Below are 27,416 nucleotides of genomic sequence, written 5' to 3' on the forward strand. Positions count from 1 at the left end.
AGCAAATAAGTGTAGTCAGTTTTTGTGTTTCAGCGAAAGCCTGATATTTATGAGTAAAGTTTATTCCTTTTCTTTAAGTATCTTTGTTTATTCATTTCCTCAAATCAGTGTCCCCGGTGAATCAGTGTAAAACATTGAAGGTTTATAATACAAGCATTCGAGCTACGTTTTCTGCCATGGACACAGTGCATATAGTTCATTGTGTAGCTTCTCGCTTAACAGTAACAACAACAAAAAACAGTCATAAGTTCATTTTTCAATATTAAGACTAAAGGATAATAAAATGATAAAAATAAATCAAATAATAGAGAATTTTTTGTTTGTTTGTTTCTTTTTACCTTTGCACGTGCTTCACGAGCAGCTTCCGCCTCTGCAGCCATTGCACGTTGAAGTTGAAGTGGTAAACGTACATCTTTACTAAATACAAAAGTCGTATATTGAAAAATACAATACTAAACACGAAACGATTGGTTTCTACAAATTATTTACATTTATAAGATAAAAAGTAGTTACAGTGATAGAAAGAATTTTTATAAATACTTGGTATCATAGCTCTGAAAAACAAGACTAAAAATCAATTAAACTTTACGAACCAAGAATTATACATATAGAAACACAAAAAGGTTTGGCTTGTTTTGAATTTCGCGCAAACCTACACGATGGCTATCTGTCCTTGTTTTTAGTGAAAGACTTGAGGAAAGGCAGCTAGCCATAACTATTCATCGCCAACTCTTAGGATACCCTTTTACCAACGAATAAAGGGATTGGCATAATTTTTAGACGTTTTCCATGGGTTTATTTTAAAGCCACTTAGATTATCTGGATCAAATAATTGTTTTAGAGCCAATGACAATCTCCTAATATTGTGTGGGTCCTACTTACTTCTTATGTGTTCATTTGTTTATAGTTTAAAATTATAATAAACTAAACAATATTTGCTTTTTTTTTGCTTACACTTGATATGTTCTAAGAAATTTCCTTTTTTCTCCATACCTGAAAAGGCCTGGCATGGCCAGGTGGGTTAAGGCATTCGACTCGTAATCTGAGGGTCGGGGGTTCGAATCCCCGTCACACCAAACATGCTCGCCCTTTGAGCTGTGGGGCGCTAAAATGTGATGGCGGTGGATGGTGATGACTAGCTGCCTTCTTTCTAGTCTTACATTGCTAAATTAGGGACGGCTAGGGCATAGTTCTCGAGTAGCTTTGCGCGAAATTCAAAAACAAACCAAACCGCACCTGAATAATCTTCTTAAGAATACTGTACTTTTTAAGAAAATTTAAATTTATCGTGAATGGTGTGTCAAAGTGTTTTCGCTGTGAAAACGAATTAAAAAACCCAAAAGAAATAACACAATGCAAGGACTGTTTTGAATTATTTCATACAAAATGTTCACTAATGAAAACGGTGGAGAATTTAGTCACACTTGTTTTACGAAGGGGTGTGAGCTGAAAATTGCTTGTTTTTTGAATTTCGCGCAAAGTTATTCGAGGGCTATCTGCACTAGCCGTCCCTAATTTAGCAGTGTAAGACTAGAGGGAAGGCAGCTAATTATCACCACCCACCGCCAACTCTTGGGCTACTCTTTTATCAACGAATAGTGGGACTGACCGTAACATTATAACGCTCCCACGGCTGAAAGGGCGAGCATGTTTGGTGCGACAGGGATTCGAACACGCGACCCTCAGGTTATGAGTCGAGCGTCCTAACCACTTGGTTGTGCCGGCCCTATGATGGAAAAAATTAAAAGGTATAAAGGCAACAATAGCAAACATGGACACAAAGTTTTTGGAATTTGAAAACTCAGTACAAGCGCTTCTTTGGAATAATTGATGATTTTAAGGTAATTTTGAACCAGTTAAAAACATCAAGTGTGAATTTAGAACGGAAGGTAGGGAAAACAAAAACGGAAAACAGTATTAAAGAAAAGGTGGAGAGCTTACAGGAGAGAATGTTACTCTTAGAGTAGAAAAGTAGGGTTGAAAATGTTGAAATTCCTGTCACTGCGAAAGAATGCTATGTAGCGATCGTCCGGCAAGTATGCTAGCTTTAGACCCGTTTCTAACGATCGGCATTTTGGGTGGATCTGGGAGGGTCAGTTACAATCTTGACCGCATTTATGTTGTTATTGACAATTTTATGTCTTGGGCAATTCTTAAATGTTGAACGCAACATCAATGAACATTACTTTAACAAATGTCCAATGATATGAATTCAAACCCCCTATCAAGGCCATGTCCATTTATGTTAGAACGTTCATTATTTACACTGGGTTACACTCGCTATATAAATAGTCCATATATTACAATTGTTTTTCATGTTGTTAGCTTATAACAAGTGTTTATTTATATGAATGCCCTTTTAATACACTATATGATAAAACAAAAAATGCTGAATTACGTAGGTCTATGAATAGGTGACGTATTACTAAACTTATGGTACATAATAGGTGACGTATTACTAAACTTATGGTACATAATAGGTGACGTATTACTAAACTTATGGTACATAATAGGTGACGTATTACTAAACTTATGGTACATAATAGGTGACGTATTACTAAACTTATGGTACATAATAGGTGACGTATTACTAAACTTATGGTACATAATAGGTGACGTATTACTAAACTTATGGTACATAATAGGTGACGTATTACTAAACTTATGGTACATAATAGGTGACGTATTACTAAACTTATGGTACATAATAGGTGACGTATTACTAAACTTATGGTACATAATAGGTGACGTATTACTAAACTTATGGTACATAATAGGTGACGTATTACTAAACTTATGGTACATAATAGGTGACGTATTACTAAACTTATGGTACATAATAGGTGACGTATTACTAAACTTATGAGTGAGAAGTACCTAGGCTCATTTTCATCATGTTTGATATAGTGATCTATTGTGCGGAACATTTCGTTTTTATGTAAATGTTTCTTAAAGCACGTAAACAGAGATGCCAACCATTACGATTTGAGCGTCATCATTACGATGTTGGTGTATACATTTCGACTATACGCTCATACAGACAAATATTACGACTTGTTGCAACTCCCAAATTATTGTATATTATATAGGCGGCCTATACAATAAAGTGATAAATTGTTCCCCCAAGGCTTGAAAGGGGTGAAAAGAAAATTTCTAGTGAGATACAAATACATTTTGATAATAAATAAAAGACATAATCCAAATGGCTACTTGCGATAATCATATTTGTGCTTGAAATAATAAAAAAATATTTGTATCTCCGACGTCTACCAAAAGTTTGAGTGCGGTGTTTCTCCATACTGGGTACGTGGGGGAATCCATAGTTACGTCATCAGTGCTTGTCAACCAATCAGCGCTCGCGTTTATGGGTATTTCTCGTTATCTAAACGGCATAGAAACACCATTGCGATCGTTCATAAGATGGAAAAAAAGAGGCCTCGTTCTCCTGATTGTCTTGTTTCTGGCAAATCTAAAAGGACTAAAACTGTAAAAGGGCTCTGTCTACAATCATTACGCTCAGTCATTTGAAATAGTTGGCATCTCTGCGTAAATGATCTGCTTAAAATTCTATCATGGAGTGGTTTATGTAAGAATTTAGAGTTTGTTAAGAGAGGAACTTTATATGCGCTAGTAAGTTTTGCATTTTTTGTTCGCTCTCTCTCTTATTGGTATTTGGGTATTGATGTTTATATACCCAGGAGAGTCAGGTTTCGTCGACCTGTTCCTCCTTCCTTTAAATTTTGGTTTTGCAACTGTCAAGCGTGTTTATACATTGTACACGAAGGCCAGAGTAAAGCGCATTTACTAAGGCCCCTTTCAGAGCAACATTTTTTGTTTTTGTAGTTTAATTTTAATTTTAAATGGTCCGCCGTGTGAAACTGTACAGCCCTGCATGACCGCTTTCAATCGTAACACATCTAGCTAACTAGCTGAAAATCAGCAGTGTCAAGGACTGAGGTTTATCTCCTACGGACATCCATTCCAGTCCTCCAGACACACGAGCCTTTATATACGAGAATGTGGCTCTATGGTTAAACACGCTATTACTCAAAACAAAACAGTTGGACAGGGACGCGGGTTTCACGTTTTGTGGGCTCGGGAAGGTGTGATAATGGTGAGACATGCAGAAGGGAGGCAAACGTAATATAATAAAAACAAATTATATGATATTATCGTTCTATAATACAAGCTAGCCAACTCCTGCGGCTCTCAGCATTCATGAAAAGAACTGCACCCAATCCCACCACCAACAATGTAACTGCTCCAAAAAGAATAAAATAGATAAAATTAAATACTCAGAAGCCACTATAGAATGATGTTTAAGATAAAGATTTCGTTTATTATAATTAACTAAAGCAATGTCATGGTTAATATACATATATGTAGCAGTTAAAAAATTTTGGCCAATAAATAAATTAAATATACTATTGATTAGTTGACTTTATTGCAACATGGAATCGTAGCTTGAGGTACAGCCGCTGACTTAATGCAAATGCAGTTAGTTTTACTGCATAAAAATATAAGGGTAATGCTTAGAAGGAAATCAATGAAACGGTCTACGCCTCTGCTTAAGCAGCTGTACAGATTAAATATTAAACTATGTTTTTAAAAGTTCACTTATTAGAATGAATAGTGGGAGACACCCGATGAGGCGTCTAGATCATTCTAATAACACATGAAGAATAGTTTAGGATTTGTGAGTTACCTAAGAGAGCAGTATGGCTTAGACGTTTTCATTTTGCGGGTGCGAAGCTTTGTAAACTTCCGGAACAAATATTTGCAATTACTGAACCAGATCAATTAAAAAACAATCTAAAATTATTTTATTTATATGAATAAAAACCAGAAGGTAGATAAATTACTGAAGAACATAAATAAACATGATAAATAAATACAAAAAATAACTAAGCCTAAATTAAATAATTTCTAGGAATAGTGTGTGTTTGTGTATGTTTTCCTCACAGCAAAGCCACATCGAGCTATCTACTGAGCCCACCGAGGGGAATCGAACCCCTGATTTTAGCGTTGTATCTAGGAATATTAAACAATGTAATTGAAATTCGTATGATAATTTAGAAGAAGCATCTTTATTTTTATAAATAATTATATAATTACCAATTCGCTTTACGCATTATATGTTGCTAAGTGTTTATTTACAGGTAAGCCTAACTGTATTGAGTTTATCTTTTTTTTTAATTATGAAATATCTACGTCCGTTTGTAGTTACACTAAGACCTCCCACACCAGAGGGAACTAAACCCTAAAGTGGGAGGTAATTTTCTTTTAATTTTTTATTAATAATGTAAAGTAACCGAATAAAAGATTTATTTAAACAGTTAAGAAATACGAGCAAAATAGTATTACAGAAACACGTTTATTTTAATACCAATTTATAAAATTATTAAAATTGTAATTTTGTAAATGTTCGCTAGATGTCGCAATGCTAAAAAGCCAGCACATAAAACTTGAAATCGGTTTTAATTCTTTTATTTAGCAAATTGACATTTTAATCTGGTACTTTCTTCTGTTAATATTCACGTCTAATACTGATTAAATACAATCACCCATAAAACTGGCACCACCTAAGGTAACCGAGGATTCTGGCTAATTTCTGGCATAAAAAGTTTGGAAGCTAAGTAATTCACAAAATGATTTTATAGTGCTTCAGGCTCTTAATTAATTTTATAGTTCTGTTGATGAAAAGCTTTAAAATATTTCCCGTCTTTTCTTTCTCTCTCTAGCTATATTAATTTTACGATAAAAAATCAACACAAATAAAGCAAAAACAAATGGATGAGCATCAATTTTAGTTGAAGTAATAAAAACGTTTCAAGTGAACATAATTGTTACTATTTCGGATTATATAGCTTGTAATTAACAAATCACAATTTGTATTTAACATTGCTTAGAGTTTTCTTACTTTTGTTAGTCAACTATAAGGTATTTACAATTCAAATATTTTTTGGAAGCTTTCAACGAATTATATATTGTTATATTTAATAATTTTATCTTTTAAATAAAGTAAAATCGTCTCCTTTAACCATCACTTTCTCAATATTCTACAGACTGGTTGTAAAAGAACAACAACCTGAAACTATTAAACTTATTTAAAACTACCCTTTATTTAAGAAGAAAGTGTTATACAAATTTTAACCCTGAATAAGTATCGAGAAGTTAATCACACAGTGTTATTTGTAAAAAAATTAAGATTTTTACTTATTTTAGTTTCGTATTTCACTCACAATTAGCTTGCCAGAATAGACAAAAAAACCTATAATTACTTTGAAATAATACAACAACAAAACATTGTTACATTAGGCTTACTTACACTTCTACACGTTCTACTTTTATACCCCAGGAGTCGGTGCATTCGTCAAGAACACTCTAAATGGGGAGAGAGGTGGAAAACTTGTACTTATTGAAGAAAATGATTTAGATGCCGGAGAATCGTTCTACATAACTAAAGAAAAATTAGCTTTAAGTAGAGTTTACCCATTAATAACTAAGATTTATCTGTCACTTAAAAGTTTACAATTTTACTTTAAACCGCAACTTAACATTTTCAAGTAAAAAACTTAAATTGATTAATTATTAATTACACTACATCTATCAGTAATTATTTATTGTTATAGTTTTCTCAAGCCCATTATTAGTCGATGAAGGAGAAGTCCAAAACTTGACGATTGCTGGTGTTGAGCAAGCTGCTTTCACTGTAGTCTTACACGACTAACTGAGGGTGAACTAGCGCAGATACCTTTCCTCGTGTAACACTGTATGGAATTAAAAACAAGCCAAACTGGGCTATAAGAGAAAATAGTTTGTTTTTTTTACTGTCAGCTGGTGAAATTCTCGGGAATCAAGTTTATTTTGTGTTATTGAAAAGAAAATCAATACACTTGTTTTTTAAATCTGCTAAGCGGTATACATGTGTTTTAGTGCTATTTTTTTTCTTATTGGACAGTGAGAACGATGGTATAATAGAATCCCAAAGAGCATTGGAAAGGTATTTAAGCAAATAGCAATTTTAAAATAATATATTAATATACAGTGTTTACGTTTGACCTCTGCTAAGTTCTTTCCGTTAGATACGTGCTTTTATTCACTTGAACTGAAGTCCACAAAACGCTTCTATGCGAAAAGGATTCTCCGATTTGTAAATATTGAAAACATTGAAATACAGAGTAGTTCCACTTAATATTAAAGGCTCCCCTGTTTTTTGAAACTTTTACAAAAGAAAGTGACTAAGATAATTACAAACTATTTAAAGTCTAAAGACAAATTTACAAAAGATAGAAATATTTCTCAATCGATTAGATTTTCTATATTTTTAGGTGTTCGTGCACAAACATCAAGGTACCAGCTGTCACTAATTTTGAACTGACACATTAGAAGGAAGGTAACTAATCATCAACACCCACCACCATCTCTTGAGTTATTCTTTTCTGATCAAATAATGGGATTTGGCCAACAATATTATAAAGCGTCCCTAACCTTAAATGCTGAGAATGAATTTTCTTTATTATTTTGTGTATAGATGTGAGGTAACGGGACGCGAACATATTGATCTGCAATTTGACTAGTTAATGGAGTACGCTCTACCCCGATCAGTTAAAGATTACATATTTTACGGATGCAATAATTACAATATGATATTCGGTATATTTAAGGAACCATATTTTATTTTAAAATCGTATTTTGACAAATGTCATGATAAGTGTACCGATAACAGTACAAATATATATATATATGTTTTTGTTGCTTAACCCATTAAATGCCAGGTGGTTAGGACGCTTGACTACAAATATGAGGGTCGTAGGTTTGAATTCCCGTCCCACCAAACATGCTTGCAATTTCAGCTGTTGGGGTGTTATAACTGTCGATCAGTCCCACTTTTCGTTGGTAAAAGAATAGCCGAAGAGTTGGTGATGGGTGATGACGACTAGCTGCCTTTCACTGCTAAATTAGGGACGGTTAGTCCAACCAATATACCCATTAAGATTTTAAACTGTATGCCTTTCTATTTAAATTGTAGCACTCTCTATAGTTTCTTAATAAAAAATATGCGAATGGCTAGAAAATCCAATACAACGACGATATATTTACATAGATAGAGATATAAGTAAATTTAACAGCCTGAGAACTGACTGAACACTTAAAAGACAAAATAACTGAGGATTCGGGAAACAAATGGTTGGGTGGTTAAATAACATGTCAGCTTACCGCAAATCAAACAAAATGATCAACACCATTTTCTCAATAATATCCAAACATTGGAATTCTTGTCACTTCCATACAGCTATCGTTCATTGTCTCTAGCATACTTAAACATAAACTAATTAAAATTTTACTTAAACAACTCATACAAAATTAATTAATTTAAACTATAATTCATAAGTTCAAACATAAATAGCTTGGGCGTTTTGTGAGATTCAACTAAACAGTCGATAATTTCCTGCATCAGAGAAGGCAGCCAGTCAACTCAACTCACCACTACCTCTTGGACCAACCTTTACTTTATACTGCACTTACAGTTGAAAGGGTGAGCAGATTCAGTGACGGAATTAGAACCTCCAATCCACATATTGTCGGTCGACCACCTTAAATTCCAGGCCCGAAATGACTGAGATATTATCTATAACATTTAGTTAACTTCCAAATTGCCTGAGGCTTTTAAAATTCTCTCTTTAATAAGCAAAACAATACGGTATTTAGAGGTATTCAAGTAATGACGTATTGTATAAATGGACCAGTATATTTTAATGAAATGCATGTTAAAGATGTGAGTAATTTTAGGAAGGCATTAGAGTTCTCAGTTTCACTGATTAAGAATGACATTCATCACTTTTACTTCGCCACGTGGTCACAAGCGCTAATAATATGAAACGTAGGCGTTGTTTTAAATATAATCGTATTTAAAGAACTGTGATGTACACAAGTTAAATAATTAATAAACTTAAACATTTTGCTCAAGTCTTATGTTTCATTTTAACAGCAGATACTCGATATATGTAAATATAATATGGCCAAGAAGATTTTGAGTTTTACTAATAATTATTATGTTTAAAGTATATTAACGGTTGTATCATTTTAAAACGATACAAGAACACCAAAAATATTATAATTATCTTTTATGGTATTTTTTTTATCGTGGAATTACGCTTGTGTTATCAACGTGATAAAAATAGTGTAAACTCATTTTGTAATATTCGTAAGTAATAAACAACTAGAGCATCTTAAGATGTTGCAGCACCTAATTATGTAATTATTGAAGTAGGTGCAAAAAATGAACTAAACACATCGAGGAACTTTTTAATAAAATAAGCCAGAGAAAAAGCATTTTATAAAATAGAGCCAAAAAAAAAAAAAAAGAATTTTACATTTGCTAAAGGAAAAACAACACAATGAATAATTTGTATAAATGAACTCGTGTGTGTTTTCTTATAGCAAAGCCACATCGGGCTATATGCTGAGCCCACAGAGGAGAATCGAACTCTTAATTTTAGTGTTGTAAATTATTAGACTTTCCGCTGTACTAAGTGAGGGTAAACAAGCTCATAATTAAAGTAAATATCGTTCAATATTTGTAGCACGATATACTTGTTTGTTTGTTTTGAATTTCGCGCAAATTTGCGCTAGACTTCTCTAATATAACAGTGTAAGACTAGAAGGAAGGCAGTTAGTTACCACCACCCACCGCCAACGCTTGGGCTGCTCTTTTGCCAACGAATAGTGGGATTGATCGTAACTTTATAATGCCCCCACAGCTGAAAGGGCGAGCATGTTTGGTGCAACGGGGATTCGAACCCGCGACCCTCAGATTACGAGTGTAGCGCCTTAACCACCTGGCCATGCTGGGCCTCAAACCTATTTGAATAAAGTTATCTGGTTATATTAACAATTATTAATTTTAAAATATGTGAATATGCACTTCGATACAGAGGAACTTCACAATATAAATTCAGTTACTTTAAAGGTAAATAGTTTACGAATTTGCTGTTTGTTCTGATTTTCAAAGATCTTATGTTCCCACTCAGTGGCCTGGCATGGCCAAGCGTGTTCAGGCGTGCGACTCATAATCTGAGGGTCTCGGGTTCGCATCCCCGTCGCGCCAAACATGCTCGCCCTTTCAGCCGTGGGGCGTTATAATGTGACGGTCAATCCCACTATTCGTTGGTAAAAGAGTAGCCCAAGTTGGCGGTGGGTGATGATAGCTGCCTTCCCTCTGGTCTTACACTGCTTAGTGTTCCAAAACAAACAAACAAACAAACAAACAAAACCCACCCAGTATTAACTTCCGACCAGAACAAGCCACGTACTTAGATCAAAACTAAATATCAACCTCGTTATAAGTATAGTTAATTGTATATACGTTTTTTATGTTCAAGCTCATAACAGTTAGAACTCATTATTTCTTCTGTTGGGTACCTTTGATGCTTAAGATATTTTCGACCATAAATCCAATAGTATCCCTCGAAGTTCGTCCAGCTTAGGAGATTTCGACTAAGTCCATATGTTAAATTAACAATTCAAAACAATCTCTATAATAAAAATAAAATAATAAAATATTTTAATTTAACGTAAACCCTAGCTATCAATTTCAAGGACTGCCGAAGAGTTAGTTGAACAATGTAGCACCAGATAACATTAGTACAAGTTTTATCTACGATGTTTAATTCTATAATAGTAGTTAAAGGCAACATCTAGTATTTATTTGTTCCCTAAGTAAGTTATACTCCATCATTTGTTTAGTATTTTTCATTCACAATATAAGTTATTCTATTTACTAGATCGAATGCCATTACTTTTCATTTTTATTTATTATTCTATTTATTTTGTAAATTTTGTTAGCTTAATACATGAATTTAGGACTAACATCTATCTCTTAAGCTTGTCGAAATTCGTGAGATATTATTGGAATTACGACCAGAAATATTGTTTTCAACAAGGGTATCCAATTGTTAAAACAAAGCATTCCAAGCTGCACAAGTAGAAACGTAAGGAAGGTATATCTAGTTAGCTATACCGATTGTCAAGTTGTTCCTTATTTTCACTATAAGTACGTAGTTTGCTATGAACGAATAAAGTTAATAATATTGCTGGTGCTCGTTCTGTTTTCGAAATATTTTAAGGTAGAGTTAGAATTTGACGAAAAACATCAGTACGAGACAAACAGCTTAACACCTGTATTAATAATTTTCTAAGAGTGCGAGTACCTGCATAGAGTTAGAAATGCGTTCACGTTCAGCCAGAATCTGATGAAGGTCACGTGTTCCCAAAATGTTCCGGAGAGTGGTCTGGGCCAGCAGACGAGTGCTGTCATGAGCATTCTCCACGTTATTTATGGATACTGCGGCGTTGTTTACCCGGTAGTAAACTACAGCATCAACTGAGATAGTGACCGAGTCTTTCGTCAACACCTAGATTAATTCAATTATAATTGATATGATTTAAACAATATTCAGCTGATGTAAGTCACAGAGTGTAAAATAAATGTTAATAATTTAGTATTATTTGTATAATAAGAAAACAAACTATTTCTCATCTCAATAACCCTAAAATGACACAAGAATTAACATACTTTTCTCATGTAACATACTACAAATCTTATAGAAACTATTTCGTGATGACGAGAAACCAATTGAAGTAAAATGTATTCTCAAGACGGCTGTTATGGATATTAGCACTTTAATTAAAATAAAGAACACATTTATAGAAATTGTCTATTCCCCATCATTTTAAAATTATTTGTTGTAAGCTATAGCTAAAGGAGATATAACGCGCTTAGTTTTTCAACGTCTTTTATTTCCCACTGTTTGTAACACATGGAGCTAGTTGTGGTTTAGTAATTGGTTTTGTTTGTTTGTAGTTAAGCACAAAGGTACACAAATGTCTATATGTTCTTTACTTATCACGGGTATTCAAAACTTGGTTTCTTGTGTTGTAAGTCCGCAGACATATATCGCTGTGCTACTAGGGAACTGGTAATTAGCATTCGTGGACTATGAATTTGAGGATTAATAGTTCGTGAAACATTTCTACAAAAACACCCTCCACATTATAATCCTGCTATTAGAGTTAAAGGTGTGTACTGTTTATTAACTGCATTATTTCTCTTTGCAATATGCGCAAGCATCTACTCGATCACGTACTGGTATAGACATAAATACTTTTTTTCATATGATTCTACTTTACTTTTATCACAAATCTGCCTTTGCTGCTATGTGTGTGTTTTTCTCAAAGCAAAGCAACATCAAGCTATCTGCTGTGTCCACCGAGGGGAATCGAACACCTGATTTTAGCATTGTAAATCTGAAGATGTACCACTGTACCGGCGGAGAACTTGCTGTTATCTTTAACGAGTTAGCATTATGATAAATTTTCGTTGATCCATTTACACATTGTCCTGAGTTATGTAATTTCTTACGTTAAAGACTACTTTAGGTGCACACAGTTGGTGTTGAACATAGTGCGAATATGTTGGTAGTGACCTCAGCTGTTGGAGAGTATTAGGATATCTTAAGAAAATATTGTCCTTGCTTTGTTTTTGTATCAATAACATCGACGTGAGGCGGAGGGATAACGCTTTCGAGCTATTCGTCAGGTAAAAGTTCCTACTTAATCTGGACAGCCTATCGTAGAATATTTTTAATAAATTGAGAATATGCTTCTCTCTTTGTGTAGCCAGAAATTTCTGGTAACCATCTTGTGATGTTGTGTACTCGTGTTGCATGAACTTAGGACCAAATGATGTTTGTGTGATTTGCCCTACTTTATGAACGTATGGATATAACTGCCCTACTTTTTAAAAATGAACCAATGTTCACTTGAATACATGTTAGGTAAAATTCCTAAAATATTATATACAATTGGGCAAAACAATAAAGAGAGAGAAATTAAAATTTAATTTATATTTAACGGTTAAAAATGTTACTCTAACATTGTTGTCGGTATTTAAGATGGAGCCTTTGGTCTAATAACGTGAATGAATCATGGTACATGCTGATGGAAGCTTGGTTGAATGCTAGACTACAGCATCTGTCCTTTTAAACACGTGTTTTTATTTACCATTCCTCCGCACCCCATATAATTTATTTGCATATATATTAACCTTCTCGTGTTGTTCATATATTATTTACTAATTAATTTGGATATTGGAACTCAATTTTCAGCGATATAATTCTTCATACGTGTTGTTGAGTCACTTGGGGAAGGTATTATTTAACAAAAGTAATATTTGTTGAGTAACTTTTCAAACTTCTTTATTTTTAAATTTATATACTTCTATGGTAGTAATTTCTCCCCATAAGGTAATAAACGATGGCACAGTGCCTACTCTGATTTACTATTGTCACCATGTGTATTTTAGCACAATGCACTCTCCTCTTCTGTCAGTAAAAATCAAGAGATTCACTGAATGTTGACCAAGAATTGTGTACATATTTATATTGATTTATACCAATTAGGGAACCTCGTTCTTTTCAATGTTGTTGATTTGTCAGATGTTTTGACTTCTGAAGATCTTCGCCACCCTCCAGTGGCACAGCGGTATGTCTAAGGACTTACGATGATAGACACCGTGTTTCGATACCCGTGTGTGCAGAGCACAGATAGCCCATTGTGTGGCTTTGTTTTTAATTTCAAACAAATTGATGGTCTTCAAACTGACCATGGATTTTCCTTCGCTCACAAGACAAGTCATGAAGGTAATTGTTTGTATCACGTTACATAGGGCCAGCATGGTCAGGTGGGTTAAGGCGTTCGACTCGTAATCTGAGGGTCGCGAGTTCGAATCCCGGTTGCACTAAACATGCTCGCCCTTTCAGCCATGGGAGTGTTATAATGTGACGGTCAATCCCACTATTCGTTGGTAAAAGAGTAGTCCTAGAGTTGGCGGTGGGTGATAATGACTAGCTTCCTTCCTTGTAGTCTTGCGCTGCTAAATTAGGGACGGCTAGTACAGATAGCCCTCGAGTAGCTTTGTGCGAAATTCAAAAACAAACAAACAATCACGTTACATTAGTCACTTTAACATATTTTTATTGACAGTAGCCCACTTATTTTACTTGTACTTTTTATGATAGAAAGTGACTTTCAAAATACAATGCAAGTTTTGTAAATAAACAGATTAGATTTTTATATTTTACCTTCACCGTTGTAGTAATTAAATGAGTCACTTTTCTATATACTGGGTTTGAGTCTCAAATCATTAAAAACACTCCACCCCCTCTTCACGTTATATTGATCAAACATACCATTTGGCATATAAATATATGTAAACCAAATAGATGCTTGGATAAAACTTATTTTGTTTCATGGATTATTTTTTCGTATTTGTTGGTGACCAGTCGTTTGTAGCAAACTTTTACATATTTCATCCAGCAGAATAAATTATAGCCGTTGAATCTGGTGACGGTTTCAGGTGCACTGCTGAATCTGATCACGGCTTTGGTACACTCTTGAATCTGGTGACAGTTTTAGTATACTATAGAATTTAATTACACTTTTTAGTGAAGCAGGGTTAGTGTTTTTACAAGAAAAAAAAACACAACATAGCGTACGTAGAATAAAGAATTGTGCAAAAAGAAATATAAATTTTGGAATGAGTTACACCTGTTGTTACACATGAACCAGTTTTATACTTTAAAGAATTTTTGAATATACAAAACCGATTCGAAATGCATTACTAAACTCGAACTTCGTTTTATCTCTTCTCTCATACCTGCTTTTATCTGAACAGTAAATCGAATTAACATTCAATGCGGAGATAGCTCTTTAAATACACTTTGTTGTGGTCAGCCACGCTGTGGTACGCAATGTTATATTTCTACCAGAACATCAAGCTTTATGTACTACATAAGCAGTTATGTACCTGAGTAAGGAAGCATATTATGCTAATATAATAATAAGTAGGCAAACAGCGACTTAAAGCAAGAGAAGTAAAGGTGGAACACACTACTTGTTTCGACAGAACATTGTAGTATGGCTTATTTATATTTTGAACTTCACGCAAAGATACACGATGGCTGTCTGCGCAGGCTGTCCATAATTTAGCAGTATAAGATTAGCGAGAAGATAAAGGTGGGCTACCTGACATTAATCATTTATTTGTACTTCTTCCTGTCGTACAGCGTATTTATCTGCATTGCAAATAACCTTACGCTGGGTAAGAAGGCCGTTTATTTGTTTAAAAATTATCTGGGTAAGTTACTCATACAAAGTAAAAATAATGAATAAAATGGAAATTTCTAACTAATCGGCTTTTTTATGCACATAATGACTAAGTAACTAAGGCATAAATCGTTAGGATTCAGGTGTAGCCGTTCGAATTTTGAAATTATGACCAGAAGGAATGTAGTTACCTAGCAACAACCTCCATCAAAAGAGTGTTATATGGTTCTTTAGAACCAAATAACGAGATTTACTGTTACTTTTATAACAAGAACTGTGGAAGTTGTTTTCACTTTATTTTTCATAATTTTTTTAACATAATAAGCTATTATTTTACAAAAATCTCTGTATGTATATATGCGTCTACTTATAACTGTTACACCATTGAAGCGATTAGCATCAAATTTGGAATGCACCCTTAGGGCCCACAAAAAGTGACATAGGAATTGGTGTTCCGGTTTGACCTACTTTTTGCTCTATAGTGTTTCATGCTTTAAACAGGTTTGTCAGATAGTAATTTAATAAGCGAACTGCTAATGTCACTGATTTACTTTTTGGCCTTTGCCAAATTCATTATTTCATTTCCCCATATTTCCACCACTATTGGTACAACAATACATTTCCCCTTCTTTTCATCACTGTTGGTACGACAGTGTATACACAATAACAAGGAACCTTTTATTCTGTCGAGTATCCCTTAAAATACTGTATTTTATTTCTTTCGTTAGAGTTACTCAAACATTTTTTCTGTTGTTTAATACTGCCTTTATTATTTTATTTCACCTAATTACAACGTTGTTCTTCCTTCTTTTGTTATTCGTTTTTAGTATCATAATGTACGTTATCATACCCACAGCAATATACTGTAGAGGAAAGGCATTTTGTGTGGGCCCGGCATGACCAGGTGGTTAAGGCACTCGACTTGTAATCCGAGGATTACTGGTTCGAATCCCCATTACACCAAACATACTCGCCTTTCAGTCGTGGGGACGTTCTAATGTGACGGTCAATCCCACTATTCGTTGGTAAAAGAGTAGTCCAAGAGTGGTGATGACTAGCTGCCCTCACTCTAGTCTTACACTTCGAAATTATGGACGGCTACAAAACCAAATAATTTTGTGTGTTACCAGCTTCCATTCAACTTTCTTTCTTCTTCTTGTGTAGTTGTTACAAACCAACAAAAAATGTTTTCTCATTATTATACGGCAGTGAGTTTCTATTTTTTAAAACATGAATGTATTATAAACAACAACAAAACTGACCAGAGAAATCTTCGTTAATTGGTCATTTGAAACGAGTACTATTTTACTTTTGTGGACCATTTCCCTTAATACCTTTCAAATGTGAAGAATCTAACTTGTATACCAATTAATTCGGTGAAAAGAAACTCCAGCCCCTATTACATTTCAACTGTCACGAGCTCTGTATTATAACTGTTGTCCAAGTAATGACTGTTAAAAGTTGTAGCTCTCATTGTTTCTTTAAGCCCAGAAAAAATTTGAGAGGTTTAGATGTCATATATACATTTAAATAATGGGTTTCCATTTTTCTAATTTAAAATAATTATTTCCATTTTATCTCAGAACATGTTTATCGTTACGTACATGTGTTACGAAACCTTACACCGATCTAATAAATCACGTAAAGACCCAACTTGATTATTTAAAATTCAATTATAGATCTGCCTGAAGCCATCCTTTAATGTTACACACTTAACTCTGCCCATTATAACTCGTTATATAATATTATTCAAAATAATATTAAAATAATTTTAGAGCTTCATCACGTCGTTACAACTCACGTCACCACGTCTATTTACACTATCTAATGATCGTTCATCTAATAATATTCCTGTAGCGTAGTTTTCACTGGAAAAAGATCTAACGTGATAATGTCATGTGTAAAGTACACTGTTTTTCCTGGATGTTCCCATTAATCCATCAGATGTACGAGGACGAAAGTTTCCCAGTTTCCGTTCCAACATGTTGATCGCACAGAAATCCATTGACGCTGTGCCCCACGATTTGACTGGTATATATTCACATGAACTAACGTACGTTTGCGTTCTGTATTTCCCACTTAAAGACATCATTATTACATGAGCGTAGAAATATTTTACGTCAAATAGGACTGTGTCTGTTTGTTTGATTATTAATTTCGCGCAAAGCTACACGAGAGTTATCTGAACTAGTCGTCACTAATTTAAGTGTAAGACTAGAGGGAAGGCAGCTAGTCATCACCACCCACCTCCAACTCTTTTTACAAACGAATAGTGGGTTCAACCATAACATTATAACGCCCCCACAGGTGAAAGGTCGAGCATAACCCGCAACCCTCGGATTACGAGTTGAGCGCCTTAACCACCTGGCCATGCCACACTTTCGTTTTTCTTTATAACGAAAGTGTTACAAAAGCAATCCCTAACGCTGGCAGTCTGTGATAAATTGAAACTAAACAGCAACATATAGATATACGATTTTACAGAAACATGTTGCAATTAAAACAACTAAAGTTTCATAGAACTTATTAATCTTGATGGATACCTCATAAAATGTCTAAAAAAAATCCGAACCATTAACTGAAGGACGTTTAGAGGGATTATTTCAACATTCAAGGAGGAATTCCTAAGGGAATTGGGGTCAGCAGTAGCCTTAAGGTTGGCAAGGCCGAACTGTGAGACTAACTGTTCATGGTTCGCATCCCGTTTCTACAAAACTTCTATCCGCACACTGCAGCCGTGGGTACTTTATGGAAATGAGGTACCATTATCTGGTTTGTTCAACTGTTTCGAATTTAACGCATTTTTTATCCCAGTGTTTTGTTCGAACTGGTTGCTCCAAGCACTGCTGTTTTAGTCAAGTACCATGTCACTGTAGTGTAAAACTAAATAAAATGGTTAGGGTGAAAACAGTAATAAAGAAGAATGTCACACAGTATTGGACTGGTGTTAAAACAGTGTTACTCAAAAATAGTAATGCCTTTAAGGTAGATTCTGTCTTTTTCTTAGCCACCTAATGGTTTTACTTTCACAGCCACAAAGCAAACCAACAATATAAGCCGTCGTTTTGTCATCTGTTACTAAAAAAAATTTGTGGTTGCTATAGCGATAAAAATATACGGGTCTCAACCCAGAAACCTCATAAACTTACCTCTTGTGGAGGAATATCAAAGTTTAGAGTACGTAAATCCACTTTTTTGTAGTTTTCGATACACGGCAAGATGAAGAAAATGCCTAAAAATAAAGACATCGCCATGTGGACTACGAAAGATAACACTGACAAATGTTTTCGTATTATAACAACAACACTTGTATACTCTTTGTAAAGAAAATCCACATTTCTGTGTATAATGTAGAACAGGCATATTTTATTTTTGAAGAAGATAATATTATCTGAACACGTTGTTTCATATTTTATTATCCAATGAGCAGGCGCCACAACAACGACATCTACAACGATCTTCCAGCCAACTATGTAAATCCGCAGTTATCTCAGGCACCACAATAACTTACAACATCAGCATTCTGATCAACTGTGTAAACCCATTATTGTTCCAGATGTCTTAACAACTTTTAACATTGCCTGCTACCATCAACTGTAAAACTAACATAAACTCAATGAAGAAATCAAAATACACAAACTCACTGATAGATTTTTTACCATATCAACACTATGTAGCTCAAAACATCATAAATATTTGGAAACAACCATAAAAAACACAATACAAAACAGCAAAACTACCTTTATTCAAAACCCTGGCACTAACATCATAGGTCATCTAAGGAAGTTTTTATTTTCTGAAAACTTTAACAATAGAAGCATCTACAAGTGTTAATATCATTGATGCAATAACGGTTCTATAGGCAAAACGGGGCGCATCGTAAGTATTATGGTCAAATAAAACAAAGAAAAAAACGTGAACTAAAGTCAAACCACAGGTGTCGCCCTATATGTTTTTTGGATTGGAACAAAATGCTCGTGCAGCATTTCTTAATTATTTCAAACAATATACGACGTTTACTTCATGATGGTCACACCAGTGTTCGAAACGTTGTAAATAGGTTGAATAAAAATAAACAATTCACTCAAAAGGTGTATCTCTGGACTTTTTATTTAACTATTATCAAGACTTTAAGATTAACTGCAACATTTGTAAAATTGACTACCACCAAATTGTCGCAACAATTTATAACATTACTCTATACCATTAACGTTTAATCATATACAAAACCGACTCCTACTGTTCTCCTAAAAGTAATTTTAACGCTTATCGCTATGACGATGCTAAATTTAACCTTTTGTAAGGCAGATGATCAATCAGTTCCAACATGGATGGTTTCAAGTAACCAGCATGACGCTTATAAGATATTGTGTTATGTAACGAAAAATAAGGTTTTAATGTGTAATTTCACAATTTATGTCAAAATAAGAAATTCCAAAAGCTACTTGTGAATAGATCTAAATTTTCTTCAATTTTGTATCTATTTGAGTTTGATTAATAACAGAATTAAGAAAAGAGTTTTCAAATTTAGATACGATTACATTTAGAGTGGAATAATATAGTTTGGTAGGAAACAATATTAAGGATTACTTTATTAGTTCATAAAATATTATTATTTTAATCGAAATCTCCAATAGATACGATATTCCTACGTCTGGAATAAACGTAATAACTACCTTGTTTAACATTAGCAATACGAGCAATATTCTGAACTGTTGCTCTTTGTACGGTTTCTTCTCGTTACACTCGTGTACAGCAGATAAAAGATTTGTACAGGGAATAATTTCGGGGCATGTCTGAGCTCAAAGCATCACAATGTTTTAAACAAGTGAAGCCGATTGCTCTTTAAGACAAATTTATTTGAAGCGTTCATTATTTCTACTGTCGACCATTTAATTTCACAAGCCTTCATTAGTCTTAAAGTTATGAAAACATATTATGAAACTCGAATTACTACTTGTTATATAGAAGTAAACGGTAATTAAAAGATGTGCCGAAACTTATCCAGAAATGTGTAGAATTAACTCAAAAAAACGGACCGCATTCAACTAGTATACATATGGGTCAATGAGATGTTCAAATATATATTAAGAAGAGTGCATATATAGCGCGAAAATACTACAAAATGTACAGATTTATTTTAAGTACGAAAATACAAAATATCTTTAATCGTGCCCAATTAGCCCAAGAGTTATTAAGAAATATCCAAAAGTGTATCCAGATAGTCTAGAAAAACTACAAATATCTTTACGAGATTGGTTTACTTAAACAACAACACTGAGAATATTTAAAACGAGTACAAAATGCACAATTTACATAAACAGTAATTACAAAATGCCGACCACAAATGTACACAATTCACACAAACAGAAATTACAATATACCAATATCCGCAAATAATTCACAAAAATATAAATTAAAAATATCCACAAGGGTACATAATTCATCCAAACAGAAATTACAAAATATTCATAAGCGTGCACAAGTCAAACGTACATAACTTACAAGATACTATAAGCATGGACAATTCATGCAAACATAAATTACCAAATTACCAATTTATGATAAAATCACGAATATTTACTTTAAAAATACCCTATTAAGACCCAGAATAATGAAAACGTAACTCGCAGAGACAACTAAAAATAATTAGAAGGTGTACAATTATCTCAAATATACCAGCAATATTATAGTTATTTTAAGCGTGAACAATTAGTACAAAATATTCACAGACGCGTAATTTCTATTTTATGACAGCAGTATAACGAAACTAAAAACTTACAGAAACTATTTCATCAAATTCTGTGTACTTATACAGAATTTTCTCTTGTAAAGTGAATCTCTGTTTATGTGATACCATCGCTGTTTCAAATAAAACTGATTTCATGAATAAACATAACTTCCTTTATAGATTTACTCACCGAAAAACTACATTTTATGTTGAATTTGATATTTATTTTAACCTTTAGAAAGTATATTTTGTACATTAAAACAACTATATTTGAAATTTAAAACAACTATTTTTGAAAGATCAGAACAATTATAACTGAGATTTTAAAACAACTGTATTTGAGGCACTAAAACAAATATTATTAAAAAATTAAAACAATTACATTGAAGATTTTATAACAACTATATTTCACGTGTTCTAGAACTACATGTGAAACATTAAAACAACTATATTTGAGGTGTTAAAACTACACGCGAGACATTAAAGCAACTATACTTGAAAGATTGAAATAATTCAAAACAAGGACTGAAAAATAAAAATGTTTTAGATGAACTCACCAGGGCCTTTTGATCCGCCTGCAAGTAAGCGACCCAAACGATATATCACAGCTCTTTCGTATTCTCGAACCACCTAGTGGAGATTCAGAGTAGCAAAAGCAACACAATATGAAATCAAAATTGTGTTGTTTTTTAAATTATTCCTAAACACTTGGTTGATCATCAAGGATTTGTAATATTTAAAAAAAATGAATGTTTAATATTCAAAAATTTATAAATGAATCAAAACTTTACACACATGATTTATATTCTGTTAAATAAAGCTTTTAAATATTTTATGAAATAAATAACTAACGTTGGAAAAAACTAGTGCATGATGAGCAGTAGGAACGACAATGATACGGCCGATTTAATGTCAGTAAAATACGTACGTTTTAGAAACGAACTCGAGTCCACCTTAAGCTGTAGTCCCATAAAACTTTCTTCCACTCTTTGACTTTTAACAAACTGATCACCAGCTGGCAATTCTTTGTTAGAATATAAGAGATCCATGAGATTCTTCTTCTACGTCCTCTCGGGGTTTAGTTTCCTTACAACCTTTTAGACCTCAAATCTGCGTTATTTATATCATTATGATTATTTGGCTATAATGTTTTCTTGAATTAGTTATGCAGTAGAGATGGATTTCCAAAACGTTAATTTGTCTTACATCAGCGCCATGATTCACTATCGGCACTTTCTACTGACAGCCTGGTGTGTTGGTGTTTTTTTTAATATATAAAAACAACCTGTTATTTGATTGTAGAAACTTGTTTACACCTAAAATGATTCATTAACTTCGGTCTGTTCAGTGTGAGAATATAACAAATGAGTCACGAATTATAAACTTTTAAAAAGATAATATGTTGTCATAGTATTGTTTGACCTTATTGATAATATAGATTTGAAAACAAACCATGACGTAGAAATGTAGAGAAAACGTAAACATAATAATTACAATCTAACAGAAGACGTTAAATCGTGTATAAACAAAATATAAATTGTACTACGCATTTATCTTGGCTTGTAGATAAGAGTTTGGGTAAGAAAATTTCCATACATACATATCTATCGCTGTATGACGCAATATCTTAATTTTTAAGTCCTAGATGCAAAGAGCCAAAAAGGGGGAAAAAAATGAAATACACAGATAATCATATATATATATATATATATATATATGTATCCGTCCCGCATTTGTTTTGTTGGCTTTAGAGAGATTGAGATACGGCATGCGTGTGTATTTTTCGCTATATTGGTCCATTGAGTACGAGGATTTGCAAAAGTTTTTCGTTTGGAGTTGACTTTCGGTACTAAAATTTAATGATTGCCAAAGTCGAGCCGTTCGTCCAACTGCTCATCATTTAAATTCAACTTGAAGGAAGGAAGGAAAGAGCCATCTAGTGTCTGCTCGCAGTCATAACTACTATACTTCAGAGTTTCGATTAAACGTTAATAATTAAGATGACCACAGAGAATTTCAACCTTTAAAAAATATTAATTCTCTACTTGGTTGATATTTTTCTATACTTTCTCACCTTTACACAAACGAAAAGAGAAAAAGGTAAGGTCACCAAGACAAAGATGGATGACAGAATAGTGAGGACTAAGTCACAAAGCCTTAAGTCTGAAGGTTTCTTTCTTTCAGCTGTAAAACACCGAAACGACACTTCAGGACAGAGAGCTTAAAGCATTAATCACATTAAACCTGCATATTCTAGCACACTTTTATCTCGTATTCGTTACTTTCTACATACTATAATAGTGGGTAATAACAACCTATTTCAAAAACACATATACCATCACAACTATAAGTTTTCTTCTTATCGGCCTTTACTATCAAACTCTTGACACATCTGTCCTTTATTATTGCTGTTACCTTTTGGAAATAGGTGTAATTATCTGTTAAAAAACATTTGTTCGAACGCAAAACGACTGCCCCTCAATGGCTCATCGGTATGCCTGTGGACTTATAACGCCAAATACCGGGTTTCGATACCCGTGATGGACATAGCATAGATAGTCCATTGTGTAGCTTAATTCAAAACAACAACAAACTGACTAGGTCAATATTATTAAAATTATTTTGTTTGTAGTTAAGCGTAAAGATGTATAATGGACTATCTGAGTTCTGCTCACCACGGGCATCGAAAACCGGTTTCTAGCGTTGTAAGTCCGCAGACATACAACACTGGGAAGCATTTTCTTTTCTTTTTTTTTTTTTGAGAAACCAGTGTTTAAATTTTCAACCAGCGTCATTTCTGGTACTGAGCAATTTTAGAAGATTCTCCTAAAGTTATGATAATACCTTTCTAGTATATTATGCTAATGAGATGCTGCCATAGTAGTTTGAATTATTCAATGTATATTTTGATGAAGTGGCAATCAATGATGGCTTTGCAGAAATATCATTATAACTCAGAAACTGTAGTAGAAGTCTGTTACCTTATGACCATAAGGAGCATTATGTTAAGAGCACGTGAACAGATTGTAATTCTTAAATCTGAGTATTAACACACTGTGTACATTTATAGATCTACATTAAATAACTCGTACATCCATTTAGTATTGTTTAGATAATATGAACGTCTCTTGTCATATACTATGTTCAATGCTGCAAAACAATAAGTAATTCATTTAAATTGTAAAACCATAACTAATTTTAAATGGGTGACCGTTAACTGGTGAATAATTTATTTCTTTTCTGAGCATTTTGTTTATGCAACTTTGTCAGATTGAAAAGCATAGTAACAGGCTACTCCAGACACAGTTACATAAACGAAAAGTGGAACGAAGTGTTAAGCGTATTCAGCTTAGTGACAGTATTATAAAATCATATATCCAGTACAGATGACTCTGACACCTAACGTTAGCTTTGTTACAGAATGGCTCAGGTTGTTTGGTTTGTTTTGAATTTCGCGCAAAGCTGTTTGCGCTGGCCGTCCCTAATTTAGAAGTGTAAGACTAGAGTGAAAGCAACAACACATTACCACCCACCGCCAACTCTTGGGCTATTCTTTTAACAACGAATAGTGGGATTGATCGTCACATTATAACGCCACCACAGCTGAAAGGATTCGAATCCGCGACCCTCACATTACGAGTCGAGTGTCTTAACCCCATGCTGGGCCTAATCTTAGATTGTGTAAGTATAGTTAATATTTTAAATTTCATTGCTATATTTTGTAACCTTAAAACTCATTTACCTACAGTGGCTCAGCAGAAAGTCTTAAGCCTAAAAAAGCTAAAAATCGTGTTTCGATACCCTTAGCTTCATGCTTAAGAGCAACTACATCTAAATCTCACGGGCTCTTAACTTAAACCTCACAGAAGTTAACCGTAAACACTTCGTAAACATTTAAAGATACAGATATTAACTTATAGAATCACGATTTTTTCCCCATTACTTAATGTCTGTAATAAACACATGGTGATTACCGTTATCTAAAAACTATAATTTCACCCATAACACAAGTGTGTAAAGGAAGGCTAATATACTTAGTTAACAGTTGGAATAAACTAATACAAAGGTCGGATAGGTCATGGCCTAGTGATTAATGGGGACAGAATGTGGATCTTAGAGTCATAGTTTGCGTCTTGTTGTGGCAAAAACATGCTTCGAAGTTTCAGGTTTCAGTAGCTTTATAAGTGGGATAAAGTCTTATCCCACTGAACAGCCAGATAAGACTAACCCAAGAGTTGTCGATATGTGCTGCTTTCCCTCTAACCTTTAGTTAGAAATCTCGGACGACTATGTGAAGACAGGCTTGCGCGAAAATCCTAAATCAACCAAACTGTTAGGTGTTAAGAACTTCAATTCGCATAAACTACGAAAACTACTAGTTATTAACCAAGGGACATTTGCATTTCGTTACTTTGTAGTTATTTTCTACTTGTGAATAATTGAAACTTCTCAATAAGTAAACTACACATTACAAGCACATACTTAGCAAGAATATTTTAGCTGAATACCAACTCTTTGGAAAATTCTTTATTATTAAACTATTTATTATGTTGATGCATGTAAGTTCGAATATAAAAGTATACTAAGTTTTCCACTGAAGTTACTATATAAGATAGATTCAGAAAAACAATTTTTTTTCTTACTTCACGTTGTTTATTATGATAGAACAAAGTAACGAAAATATTATTGTTTTTCAAAACTAAAGTTACTTGAATATATGATATAACCAATGTGAACATACATTATGGTTACTAATAGCTGGAATGAACATGATTACTGAAAGGTTATTTTAGGACATGAAAATTTACCATCCTTGAATGTAATTGTAAAAAAAAATACTAATCAAATTTCGCAAAATATAAAACGCGACACCGTAATATTGTATATATCTCCTCATGAACCCTCCAACAAATCTTAATGCCAAAGTTCCTGAAGATCTATCATCATGGGGAAGTAGTGGTAAAAAACGCCCATAAAAACCGCAAAAAGCAAGATGAAACACAGTACTATTATAGTTATATAGATATGATGTAACCCTGTACGTTATAACTAAACAAAAGAAAAGGACTGAAGGACAATTTTTAACCTTAAATTGATGGTTAGGGTATAAACAAGTGAAGAACAGACGGTTCAATTTTTTTGCATCATAAACTTGTTGGTTATGATATAACCAAAAAGAAGAACAAACGGCCCACTTATTTTACTTAAACATTACTGACATGACCACAGTGAAGAAAGCTCACTTTCTACTTAAAGCCTTCCCCTAGTGGCACAGCGGAATGCCTGCGACCTTATACTGCTATAAACTGGGTTTCGATACCCATGTTGGGCAGAGCATACATAGCTCTTTGTGTAGCTTTGTGCTTAACAGTAAACAACAACAACTACTAAAGTTGCTGGTTGTAATATAACCAAGGGAGAGAGAGATAGTTCATTTTTTTACCTAAATTTTACTGTTATGATAAAACTAGGGTGAGGAACATACAATATATTTACTACACGTTCAAACTGCTTATTTTAATAGGAATAAAGTGCAAAACAAATAGTTTTTTATCTAAGTTTTCTGGTTGTGATATAACCAAAATTAAAGACATGCATTATAAATTCTGCGTAAAGATGCTCGCCACGATGTAAAAAAGTGAAAAACAAACGGTCCATTTTTCTATCTAAAGTTGTTACTTACAATATAGTCAAAATAAAAAACTGACGATTAACTTTGTTTTCTCTTTAAAACTTACTGGTTGTGATATAACTAAAGCAAAGAACAAACGGTAAATTTTCCATGTAAGGTTGTGATATAACTGAGCGAATAAATTACGGTTATTTTTTTTACCAAATAACTGTTGCTGTAATAGAACCAAGGTAAGCAGATAAACCTAAAATGTCATCTTGTGATACTAAGCAAATCTTTTCAACATGTTTACTGCACTATTTAACAAATGCCCTGATAAAAACAGATCAGTCACTTCGAAACAATTACTGGCGTGGAAAGTATAACAATTCCTACCTTTATTATTGTACATTGTTCGAATGGTTAATAGACAACACTACTGAGCCACTTCATAGAAGCGATTAAAGCTTCTTGATGCAATATGACTGCCACAGGCGATACGCTGATAGATTCTCTCTTGTTGAACTGGCTGTTCTCTGGAGAACCATAAGCCTTAAACAGACGACATTAAACAAACGTCAGGTAACCGTTCCACAACCTCTGAAAGAAACCTTCTCTAACGCTTATTAGATACTATCTCACATGTGCGACATCACGTGACCATTTTTCTCGTGGAAATGAAAACTTGCGTGGTTAGTCATATACATATCCATACAGATGCATTAATCGTTCGTGCTTAAAGGAATTAGAGTTACTTTCTAAAACACGAAAGTGTATGATATTACTTGCATGCTAAAAATACTAACTAATAACTTCTTTCTCATGTCAATTCGATTCTGTACATATTATTAGATAAAGAGAAAGGCAGCAACCTTTCTATACAAAAAAACAAGAAAGCTATCATAT

The 27,416-nt window shown here is 33.6% G+C and overlaps 1 protein-coding gene across 2 annotated transcripts in view; it reads right to left on the reverse strand.

The window, feature by feature from the left end:
• Nucleotides 1–27,115, reverse strand: part of LOC143244979 (band 7 protein AGAP004871-like) — a 30,963-nt gene extending 3,848 nt beyond the window's left edge. For both annotated transcript variants that reach the window (XM_076490617.1, XM_076490616.1), the window contains exons 1-7: nucleotides 26,907–27,115; nucleotides 22,974–23,083; nucleotides 21,457–21,529; nucleotides 18,318–18,400; nucleotides 11,214–11,417; nucleotides 6,329–6,384; nucleotides 339–417 (exon numbers count right to left, since the gene is read on the reverse strand). In XM_076490617.1, the coding sequence (XP_076346732.1) occupies nucleotides 339–417; nucleotides 6,329–6,384; nucleotides 11,214–11,417; nucleotides 18,318–18,400; nucleotides 21,457–21,529; nucleotides 22,974–23,083; nucleotides 26,907–26,922 (621 nt within the window). In that variant the 5' untranslated portion in view covers nucleotides 26,923–27,115. The remainder of the gene's footprint in view (nucleotides 1–338; nucleotides 418–6,328; nucleotides 6,385–11,213; nucleotides 11,418–18,317; nucleotides 18,401–21,456; nucleotides 21,530–22,973; nucleotides 23,084–26,906) is intronic.
• Nucleotides 27,116–27,416: the final 301 nt, after the last annotated feature.

This window comes from Tachypleus tridentatus, chromosome 2 (assembly GCF_004210375.1).
Source record: "Tachypleus tridentatus isolate NWPU-2018 chromosome 2, ASM421037v1, whole genome shotgun sequence".
NCBI classification, from domain to species: domain Eukaryota; kingdom Metazoa; phylum Arthropoda; class Merostomata; order Xiphosura; family Limulidae; genus Tachypleus; species Tachypleus tridentatus.